This window comes from Podarcis tiliguerta, assembly GCF_965153285.1.
Source record: "Podarcis tiliguerta genome assembly, chromosome: 2".
Lineage (NCBI taxonomy): Eukaryota > Metazoa > Chordata > Lepidosauria > Squamata > Lacertidae > Podarcis > Podarcis tiliguerta.
Genome location: NC_139535.1, coordinates 51,080,891 through 51,092,967, shown reverse-complemented (window position 1 = coordinate 51,092,967; position 12,077 = coordinate 51,080,891). Strand labels below are relative to the sequence as shown.

The 12,077-nt window shown below is 40.9% G+C and overlaps 1 protein-coding gene across 5 annotated transcripts in view; it reads left to right on the top strand.

The window, feature by feature from the left end:
• Positions 1 to 10,774, top strand: part of TEX264 (testis expressed 264, ER-phagy receptor) — a 144,390-nt gene extending 133,616 nt beyond the window's left edge. For all 5 annotated transcript variants that reach the window (XM_083429535.1, XM_083429532.1, XM_083429534.1 and 2 more), the window contains one exon: positions 4,148 to 10,774. In XM_083429535.1, coding sequence (XP_083285661.1) covers positions 4,148 to 4,470 — 323 coding nt within the window. In that variant the 3' untranslated portion in view covers positions 4,471 to 10,774. The remainder of the gene's footprint in view (positions 1 to 4,147) is intronic.
• Positions 10,775 to 12,077: the final 1,303 nt, after the last annotated feature.

The window sequence follows — 12,077 nt, the reverse complement described above, 5'->3', positions numbered from 1 at the left end:
GAGAGAGGAGATTGTTCCATCCGGCAAGACAAAATACATGCCCTGACAGAAGGTTCATAAGAGTGTGGCGTGAAATTCCTCCCACAATTTCTCTTGAATCCAGATCAACTTATGGTGCTTGTAGCCCTTATCTTTCAGCTCCACTACATGCCATGCTGAGAAGTTCCCCAAACTGCAGTTAGAACCAATGTTATTAATAAAATAAGAATTGGAGTAATACTAGCTTAGCTTTGTTGCCTCAGAAAAAAAATGTATGTACTTACCTTTGCTATTTGTGAATACGTGCTTGCTTCCTGCAGCCTGTGTAGTAGTCACTATTCTAACTGAAGAGCACATGAGTTGTGTATGGAATAATATGATCATGTATAACATAGAGAATGCCAGAGATTTGCGTAATTGAAAGTTTCTCGTTTTCTAAAAACAAAACAATAATACTGGGAAAATTAGACCCAAAATTTTAGAAATAAATAATTGAACCTTAGAAGAATATAGTTGATAAGAAAACAAGCTTATCTAGTTTTACAACGAGCACTGGGTATCCAAACAACAAGAGGTTGGTGACCATATCTTCACAATTCTGTGAGATACAGAAAGCTGCCTTAAAGTGAGTCAACCCTGCATTTCAGACAGGAATTTTGCTCAGTCCTGCTACCAAAAACCTTTAACTGGAGATGCCATGGATTGAACATGGGATCTTCCACAAGGAAGCATGTGCTATGGACTATCAGATGCAACTGTGCTAAAAGGGGGCTTTAGAAGACATTATATATGCATGCATCCTTCTCTGTTTTTAAAATATGTGATTGGACTTCCTTGTATACTTTGCCGTTGTCTGGCCCCACAGATTCTAGCAGGAGGAGCTAAACTATTTACATCAGGGTTGTTGCAGTGTAGGGGCATCACATAACAGGACTTAGCTTAAAGAGCAACACCATCACCAAGGGGGCTTACACTTCACAAACTGCAGTGAAAGGAGAGGGAAACTTTCCATCAAACATCTAATGTCCCCTTTGGAGTTATATTTAAGTTTGTTGACCACACACACAAAAAAGCCTTAGGCACACTGTGTTCCCAAAATGCAAACTTTGTTGTTCCTCATGCGTCACTCGTGACTGGGGATAGAAGTGCTGGAGGGGGCAGGTTTTAGTGCTGCCTTTGTGGAAGTGCGGGGAGCTGGACCTAATGCTAAAAAAGCATCTGAAGAATAAAGGTGCTCTTTTAAAAGCACTCAGGTTTCCAGGCCAGTTACTTACTCTCTTAACAATAAAGCTGTTTTTATTTGCGAACCAGGCAACACTAAGGGAGAATCAAACAAGAATAGCTAACAAGCACCAACATCCTGCAGAAATCTATACGGTATTCTACACCAGTATGTTAAGGACTGGATAAAGGTCTGGTAGTTGAAAGTGGAAAGAGGAGGGGGAGAAGGAAAGGTTCTGGAGGACCCGGAATGTGTCTTGGAGTCATTTATATAAGGGATGGCTATTTTTGTGTGTGCGGGGAGCTGAGGGCCACATTTATCCTTCCCAACCCTTCGGGACCACATACCAGTAGCAAATATGGACAAAAGTAGGTGTGGCCACATCACGCTCTCACATGCACACTCTCACATGCACACACATATGCACACTGTCATATGCATGCACACATACAGAGGACACACACAGGCACATAGACTCCCTTCTCATCTGATCCATACAAACCATTTGAGGGGAGGGGCTTATCACCGTTCTCCACCCATCACATGATTGATTTGTTGAGATGAGGGCCAGATGATTTGTATTTCTGTCCACTGCTCTACTGTGTCTACTTTAATTTGACTTTTTTTTTCTGCCACTGCCAAAATTTGAGAAACATTGCCTTTGGATGTAGGTGATCCCCCCCCCCAACTGGTGTTTAGCCACCCCCAATGTATATTATGTGTGTAACTGCCTCCTGTTAAATTTAAGGAGCTCACAAAGATCATTTTCCTACAGCACATGTTCAAAACATTGTTATTAGGAAGAGACTTTGGTTCAAGCGAACCACCCTGCTCCCTTTTTTCTTGATTCTTCCTAAACAAAGACTTCACTGCGGAGTATCCATGTAAAATCTGTCAATATCCACATAGAAATTTAAAGGGGGGAGGCTCTGTTCCACCTTTTGCTATAGATGAGTTCTGTAGTTTGAGTGAGCAGGCAGTAAGATATGTATGCGCAGGATATTTTCATGTCCCTGCTGGGTAAGCTGGTAACTGTAAGTTTATGAAATGCAAGAAGACACAGCTTGCCTTGTGCAAACATGAACACATTATTGGCTGCCACTGGAAGCCCTCGCCCCAGTCCAAGAATGGTTGCATGCAAAGTGGGAACTACCCATCCACCCACTCACTCTAATCCGCTACATGTGTGCCTTGGCTTGCTCCTTGCTGGAGTGCTGCTGTTGTTATGAGGGGAATTCCACAATACATTTTTTAAACAGCTGAGCATATAATCATGTTTTTATGACTTTTAATAGCAAGCTTGCCCTTGGCTACCTGTCTATCAAGTTTCAGCTGTTGTGTGATTCCATTCCTCCTCTCTTTTCTCTTCGTGTTTCAGTTTCAGTATTTAGTTACATACTAAATGCTGCTGTAGGAAACCCTAGAAGGAGTCTCTGGCAAAACTGGAAATGTTAACAAAGTTCTTTCATACAATCTTTGTATTCTACTTCTAAGCCTGTTAAGGGGAAAGCCATGACATTTCAGTAAGGGGACAGGATTGCAAGATAGGAGATGCATTTTGTCCAGTAGAGGGCAATATGAATGCACTTTCCTCATGTCAACATTCTCTAAAGCTCTTTGGTTTAACCAAAGAGAGTATGTGAAAGTATGTTTACCAATGTTTCCTAGTAAAGGTATCTTCTAATACATTCCAGATATGTTCCAGATATTCCAACACACATTGTTTTTGCATTTCAAGCAGAGAATACATTTAGAGATCAATTTTATGTTGGGCCACGGTGTTGTACAAATGTTCTCAGGTCATTCTGTTGAGAAGGGAAATAACAGTGTGATCCAAATCATGGGCACCATGCCTACACTATTTTGCAATTGCTTTCCAATTTTGTAGCTATATTTTCTGTACTAACTTGTGACAAGTTACCACTAAACTTGGCTGGGGTTTGCTGCCTTTTTATTGAATGGAGATCAGAAAGCTCTTACTCTTCTTTCTTTTCTTAAAAATTCATCCATACTTTCCTGTGAGACAAGCCTTAGTCAATCATCCTGAGTTACTAGTAAATTTATTTAATTAGATTCAATCATGCAGTTTTCTTTCCTAAGAGGACCTAAGCTGTCAAAAGATTATTTCCCTGGAATAATCCAGTCTGATATGGGGGAAGGGGGTCACCAACTGTACAGAGACACCCCTTGCTCATGAAATCTCTGCCCAACTAGGAGGAACAGTTTGTCACTCTCTCAGGTCATCCAGGTAAGTAACTGTAGATACAGAGTCCTTAAGAGAGAAGGGTTAATACTGGTTTACTATCAACACAAGATTGGAAGAACAATGAATTAGAATGCTATTTAATGTTTCTTTTTCTAATGCATTAAATTATGATTTGCCTTCCTGAACAATTCTTGCTTTAATAGCTACTGGTTTGCCAATTTTGCCGTGTGCTGATCTGGGTGGTCTTCAAGGATCCTGACAGCGAAGCATCTAAGCCTAGAAGCCTTAGCTTTGCCTTCTTGAATGCTTTGGTGGGAATGAACACCACAAGATCGCTATTTTGGACCGTAGATTTATCTTCTAAACTATGTCTCTGGCCAAACCCAAGGGTCTTAAATTAGTAAGATAACATATGATACAGTCCATTATACTGTCAATCCATTATACAGTCCATTATACAGTCAAAGCATATGATACAGTCCATTATACAGTCAGTGGATCCATTTAGCTTGGTATAGGCTTTTGCTGCTTATCACACTCTTAAAACCCTCCCCATGTCCTTGTGATATACTTTTTGGTGGGATGAAATTGCATGGTTTTTTTTAAACTCCTATTGCTTGAAGAATCCAAAGTATGTTCAAATAACTGCAAGGGTGGAGATGTGTAGTGGATGCTTCTTCATGGTTCTGAGTTTATAATCATTCCCCAGTATTAACTCTTTGTTCTTCTTTTACATAAAGGGACCGACACCTTAAGTGAGAACAGCTCTGTCAGCTTGGAGACTACAACCAACAGCAGAGATACTTCAGTGGCTACCTCCATCTTGTCCCCCTTCACGTCTGGCCACAGCCGAGATGAGGTGGACAATCGCAGTGAGCACAGTTACAGCGAGTCAGGGGCTAGTGGCTCCTCCTTTGAGGAACTGGACTTGGAAGGCAATGGCGATGGTGATGGAATGGCAGGTCTGTCGGCTGACCTTGGTTCTGTTGAGGACCAGGACACCGCCAAGGCCAAATGGACCAAGGAGCCTATTGCCCTGGAGAAAGAAAGGGGCGAAGAATAAAGCCACTTCTTTTCTCGTGTTTCTTGGGGATTGGAAAGAGAAACTGATCATCTCTCTTGCTTCTTTTCTGTCCAGCCAAAAGATTTCGGTCACTAATCTATGTTGAGACCTGTCCTACTCTTTGTCTGCAGACAAGTATTTGGGGTGTTATAAAGGAAGAGCAGTTATAGCCAGAGGAATTGTAGCTGGTTTCCACTCTCCTGTAGCCAGACTTAAAGATGTGTGCTGTAACAGGAAACTGGGAGTGGGATGGTGTGAAGTAGTGCTGGGGAGCTTCAGTGTTGAACTGCACAGTGTATTTCAGTATGTGGGTGTATAAGAGTCAGTGCATAACTATGCAGAGATCACTCTTCATGAGCCAGTAGATGCATTTGCGTGTAGACTGCCCTCTTGCATCTCTTTACTGCTTCCCGCGCTCCTTCCCATTTACCCCCTAATCAGACTGTTTCTGTGCAACTCACGCACATTCATTGGCACCACATCTATTGACACCAAAGAGCAGTAGTTACATTTGAAATTGAAAACTGTAGTGCAAACCTTTAACCCTTAAATGGATGCCTGAGTTTTCTTGATCAGTAATGCACTTAACAGCTTCCCTTTCAAAGGTTAAAGTTTCTGAGCAGGGTTATCATGATCGCAAACACTCACATGTTGCTTCTGCTCCCGTTCCTATTCTTCTTCACTTGCCTGTGCAACCCACTTTCACTGTCTTCTCTCTCTTAGATTGCATGATCATGCACATACAACTGTAGCACCCGTTAACATTGTATGCTATGCCTCCAGGAAGTGAACTTGAGAAGTTCCTTGTCTAGTTTCAGATATTTTTTTTAAAAAAAAGTCCACATGAAAGGAATAGCCACCACACTTGACATAAATGGTGTCCTCTTCCTGCATTCTGGGCAAAGAGGTTGTGGAGAATGGGTACTATTGCAATAAAACAGGGCAACAATACAACTGAAATGACACAACCATGTTTTCTCCAGTGCTGATTCTCAGAGGCTGTGATGCAGTGGAAGGAATGGAATGGAATATTCTTGTGTTCAGTGCAGTGAAGTGACAGATTTGCTGTAATATCCCAGATATAGTGGTAACCATAGTGGATTTGACATAATGTTGTGTGCCAGTGTTGGAAGTTTATATTTTAATTCTTCTCACAATTTCTACATATTCTTCTGGAACAAATAATTTCTGCACAGAGAAACAAGTTACAGAGTCTACCCTTAATGCAAGATAAGAATTTCTATAGCTTTCATTGCAGTACACCCCTTAGAAGGATGAAATGAAGATAGTCTTCATTTTACATTGGTAATAATATCTGGATGCTGGGCTGGGTCAAACCTGCTTCCATCAAAACCATGCTGAGGGCTCTGTACCAGATTTTTCACTGCTGTCACTCTAATGAAGGTCTTGTACTGAGAAATCAACTGATGAGAATCATGTCACACAGTCTGAATTCAGAGCTCTATTGTGGGTTAAGGAAGGCATCAAGGCCACAGGAGGAAAGAAATACATATGTGTGTGTATTTGGGGTATGCGTGTGAAATATTGGAAAGTTCTAATGCACCATATTCTTCGTACTCTTGCTTACATCCTCTCTTGGAGGTCTTGGATCAATGGCTCACTCTGTTTCTTAATGGAATTGGATCCATATAGTGGGCAGAGAAGTTCGACGTTCAGCCACCTTCAAGACCTTCTTTGTTTCTGAGCATTGACTCAGCCTGGTGGGAAATCAATGGGATGCAGTGTTAGAACCTTCTCCCTTGGGCTGTGTGGTCCATAAGGCTGCTAACTCCCTTCTCCAAGCAATCACCATTGATTCCTTCCTTTCTTCTTTGTGCTCTTGTTGCTGTGGTCTATAACCTTTATATTTCTCTTCTGACTTACTATTCCTTGGTATCTAATTCTATGTTGATGTTCCCCCAATCCTGATTTACCATGATATCCAAATCAGTAATTCCACTTTAGCTACAATGTCCCTGAAATTAGTAGGGATGATGCAAGCAGACACATGTTGAATATATGGGGAGCTGGATATGTTCCATTCCCATTGTGCCTGGATTCTGTATAACATTCTCACACATGCTATCGGGTAGCTTTCCCATCCACCTAGATATTAATTTCATTCACTGGCACTACACAGTTGATGTTAGTATGGTACATGGAATTACTTGAATGAGCATCATTCCAGCTATCCCAATTTAGCACCCAGTAGATTTTCTTGTGCCCATTGCTGAGCATGGCTTCCAAACGTGCAGCATAGAGCATCTGTTCATATATTTCTACGTGTGAGTATATCTATATGCAAATGAGTGTATATGTCCACAAGTACCCTTGGGTATGTGTGATGCTCTGTGCACTTGTGAGTGCCTGGGTCTGCTCACTTTGTGCATAGACCTGTATGCACATGTGCACAGACTTGGAAACAGAACAGACACGACACCATAAATGAAATTGCAATGTATTGAATGGTGTCGTGTTTAATTTGGACCTCATACTGTGGTCTTCCCATTTTCCATATGCATAAATGCTCCTTTTTCTGAGTAATAGGGATGTAATTAGAACAGAGGAAGTTGCAGGACTAGCAGGAGACATATAGACAGGACTGTATTATGGCTTCCCTCATATTTCATTTGACAGATACAAAAATACTATTCTCTCTGTTATGTAGAATAGGGGAAGCAGGTAAAATATCTTCAGCTTATAATAACTGCTGCTTGTTAGTGAATTCTGAAGTAATGGAGGCAAAGACACCAGCATCAATGACTTGTTTATTTCCCCCCCATGATAGCTTGTTTGTATAAAGCTTGTTTACCTCCCATTGTGAATACACATATGGGAGGACATTACAAATCCTCTTGTGTGTGCCATGTGCATACACATATACATGATTGTAAGTTACATCATTTCTTGTTCGTGTGTGTTTATGTCATGGTATATAAATTCTGTGTTCCCACATGCATACAGCCCCTTGTTATATTATGTAGCCAAGCACAGGTGAATGTGCTTCTTATATGTTAATCATCTTTTTGTTTATATGTTTGAAGTCAACAAGGCACATGTATAGTACTCTGGCTGTATCATCTCACAATTCATGTGCACTTGGGAAACATGAGATAAATTTCCGTATTGTGGAAAACTTGCATTTTAGTAAGAAAATAAAGCTTAGAAATCTTAGTTTAGCTTTCTCCCTGACATGCAAGCTTTCCACATGCAGGGAGGTTTTTTTTAAAAAAAGTTTTCCATCAATAATCTCTCATATATTCCATTCATGTGAAGAAATCTGCTCCATTCCAGCCCAAATAGCTCAGAGGCTAATGTATGAAGTTTTAATTGGACTGTGTTAGCTTGTTGACAGAGTACAAATTTTCTATAACCATCTCTGAATAGGAGCACAGGTGAGTTTAAGGTTGGAGTTTATTTGTTACTTTTCACTCTTCCTCCTCCTAAGAGTTGAGTTGGTAATAGGTAAAGAGCATGAACAGATTCACTGAGTATTTGGAGCTGTTTGAGTTTAATGTGTTAAGCCACTGTTGAATTCATTTCTTTGGTTCTGCTGAGATGAGGAAGCAACCTTCACTAGGCATGTGTAGACAACGGCAGTTATCCACAAGCCATTTAGTTTGGAGTAGACATACCGTAATGGTAATTACAGTTGAAGGGTAAAAAATGACAGCTTCCCATCAACTGTGCTTTAAATATTCCAGTACAGATTCAAACTAGTGAGAGGAGCACATTGATTAACCTGCCATGATCTGAACCATGAACAGGAGAAGCCATCCGTACATATACTTTCACGTATACTCTCCTTTTGTCAAAATCCTCAATGAAACGGTGCTTTGTGTGAGAGTTGCCTGAGTAGTTATACATAGTTTCTCCAGAAGCGAGCACATGACCTAGTGTCTCCTTCCTCTGAAGCCCACCTCTCCCCTTAACGGAGTCTACAAGCTCTGAGTTGTCATCTTTGTGAACGTCCAGCATTTTGCAGACAAATAATTTCAGATATGAGTCCAGAATCCTAACAAGCTCTGGTGTTGTATGCCACCATCCCTTGGGACAATCAATAGAGGGATTGTCACAGTATTTGAGAGACCTGCCCGCTAATGTTTCCCAGGCTGCTTCAGGCAATCTTTCACATGTCCACTTCTTCCCAAAGAATTGAATTGCCGAAGGCATAACTGGAGCCTGCTCTTATTAGGCAGCTGTCTGGCAATCTGCTCTAAGATGCTCTGCTTGTTCTGTGGCTGGGCTGGCCTCTCTCTCTCTCTTGGCACTTGCTGCGATTGTGAAGGGACTGGGTGATGAATAAAATTACCATCCATCTGTGATGAGAACACATCAGAGCATACCAAGGAGTACCAATGTTTCTTCTCTTCCATTCTAACCCTAGCTGACACAGTTTGCTATAATGGCAGTTTCAAATGCCTTGTAGCCAACACCTGGGATAGAATGTGATGATACACAATTAACACACATGGGCAGATTTGTGTTGTTGCCTGTTGGGACATTTTACAGTTGAAGACATGCAGCTTTCCTAACAATTTCATTTTGAAGGCATAAATATCCATCGGTGTCTGCATCTCACTTTCATTAGCACCGTATTCTGTGTCATCACTAAGATTCTCACTGAGTTATGAAAGAACTCTGATGCCTGATCAGAAGCCCATTTAAGTTCACAAGAGTCTGTCATTAATCACAATGAAGTTGTGATACTAAGAAATAACAGCCTGGGAGCCCAGAAATCTAAAAAATGAATGCACAGTGCAACAGGATTTTTAGAGAACACAAAATGCACCCTGTGGGTTCATTTTTCTTGGTTAGTGTACGTGAATCCAAAAAAACTATAGGAGTGCAGGTTTGATTCCCTCTAATGGTTGTTCTGGACATCTTAATGTTTGAGGTTTTATTTTATTTTATTGCTTTACTTACATTTAAGCTTCCCTTCTTCCACTTAACTATCAATGTGTCACAACATTTTTTCAGTTGCAAAACCACCCTTAGCAGGAAGAGAAATGCAGAAGGCTCCCTTCACATCCCAACTGCACCCCACAATAGTAGACTTGCATCTGAATGATGTCTAGATTCATGACAATCAACCTCTTTCTCCAGCCACCTACAGGAAGGGTAGGTCTCAACTGCCATCTCCCACCTCTGCCCTATTCTTTTCTTCATGGTTATATTCAAATGCTAATGCATAGGTACATACAGATCATAGCAGAGAGGTGTTTGGAATTCCAAGCCCAAACTTTAAAAGTTCGTAGGTTACATATGGTTGATGCTGCTTTTCAGACAACATTCTGAAAACAACATTTCTTGGAAGAGAAACATTGAGAAATTTGGCTTTGCTTGAGGAACATAAAGAAGAACACGTTTCCATGGACTAATTTGTATATGTTAACTCTTAGCTGCCCTAAATTTGATTACACCTTTCACGTTTCTGTGTTTGTTCATTCTGTGCATGCAGCTCACTTACATTCCCAACTTGAATACTGATACTTGCAGGTACAGATGATGAGTTCAGCAAGGCTACTTCACTTTGACTGCAACAGTTTTGGAGATGGTACATTTTGCTTGCATTCAAAGCTGGTTGGTCATAAGCTGCAAAGTGTCCATAGCAAAGTTAATTTGGGTTTTATATGCAGAAGTAGAGTTTATGACTTTGAATCCAATCATTTGCATACACAAAAGGCAGTGTGTGTTTGTGTGTACACACACATGTGTGTGCATACAGGAGTAGGTACTATGTTTGGAGCTGAAAGCCCCAAATTGTCATTGAGTGAGCAGCCTGCACTGAAAAGCAAAAAGATATGACAACTCAGTTCCCGTTTGTCATTAAGATACTGGCAAAGCTGTCAGAGAAGTTTGCTTTTTAGTTTGGTCCTGAAGTGAAAAGCACTTGTTCTGTTATGTATTTAATCACTATTTTGATATCATGTATAAGGCTTAAAGTAATCTATGTGCCAGACTGGTTTAGACATAGTTGTTGGGAATGGGGTGGGTTGGGTAATCCTTGTTGAAATTAAAAATGGCAAACAAAAAGCAAGCCCCTGTCCTCCACACTCTGTGAACACTTCAAAACAAAATCTGAACTCTGACTGAAGTGAAACATGCCTCACTGCTAAACACCTGAGACTACATTTCAGGTACTGAAATATGTATAGTACTTACAAAAGCAACACTTTGGAAATGTATAATGATCTTTTATATCATGGATTTGCCGTGTTATAACTTTCTGGTTTTTCAAGATTTATAAAATTGAATGCTTTTCTTCTGCTGCACATAATGAAGCTGCCTTATGCTGAGTCAGGCCCTTGAGCCCAATATTGTCTGTTACTCTTGACGGGTAGTGGCTCTCTCAAGAGCTCGCCTTATGAGCTGAGGTCATTCAGCCAGAGGCTCCAATAACCATAGATGAGGCCTTTTGCGCTCTACCTATTTGCTAGATCTTCTCCTGTCCTTAATGAATATCTGTAATGCAAGGATGGGGAACTTGGTACCTTCCAGTTGTTGCAGGATTCCAACTCCCATCAGCCTCAGTCAGCATGGCTAGTAGTCAAAAATGCTCAAAGCTGTAGCCCAACAACATCTGGGGAGAGACACACATGTTCCCTGCTCTCATGGATGCTTCATTCCACATATCTCTTAATTGAGCCTATAGGTAGATGAATTGCGGAGAACTACCAAGGTTTCAATCCTATGTTCATGTACTTTGAAGAAGGTCCTACTGAATAGAGTTGAACTTAAAACATTCCTGAGATACGCATAGCTGACATAATCTCTTTGGATTTGGTTTAGCATAATTACAGAATTGTCTTTGTTGAGTTGGATGAGATAGGACTGATGACTCTAAGTTTAAGGGCCCGTAGCAAAGTGACAACCCTCCCCTGTGGGCTTAATGGCAATAGACCTCATGTTGCTTTTCAGCACTGTGAAAAACTAAATGGGTAGGTTTCAGTTACTCATGATCAGGTGGGTAGGTGGCCCAGTCCACAGCAGATGTCAGCACTGATGCGCCCTCAGCTCAAGGGTGCCATCAGTTGATGCTGGACCTGATATTAAGTGATAATTTCCTCCCAGTGTGATTGCAAGGGTTGGGAAGGATTATAAATTTGAAACAATGCTCCAGGAAGCCTTGGTAGCTCCTCAAGAATAAAAGAAGCCAGGAAGATGACATTGAGAGAGAGATTTGTTTATTTTTAAGTCTCATTTGAAAGGACTTACGGCATATTACACTTGCCAGCAAAAAAATCCACTGTAAATCCTATGGATAATTGAGAGGTATAAATAGCACCATTGCACAACAATAATGGGATATATTGGGCACTTCCACACTGGCAGTTTATTGTGGACTTGGTGCTGTTCATGCATACAAGTTTTTCATAGCATTTTCATGACAGCCCTATCAATTGCTATCTCATTCTCTCTCCCCTCCCCTATTTTAATCCAGAGTTACCATTACAACAGGGTTTTTTTATTTATCCAATTTTCTGCAGAAAATAGTATGGGATGGGATTTTTAAGAGGAAGGTGTCATGCGGAATACCCAGATGTATAAGCAGCACTGAGTCCACAATAAACAGCCATTTACTCATTATCCCATTGGAAAGTGCA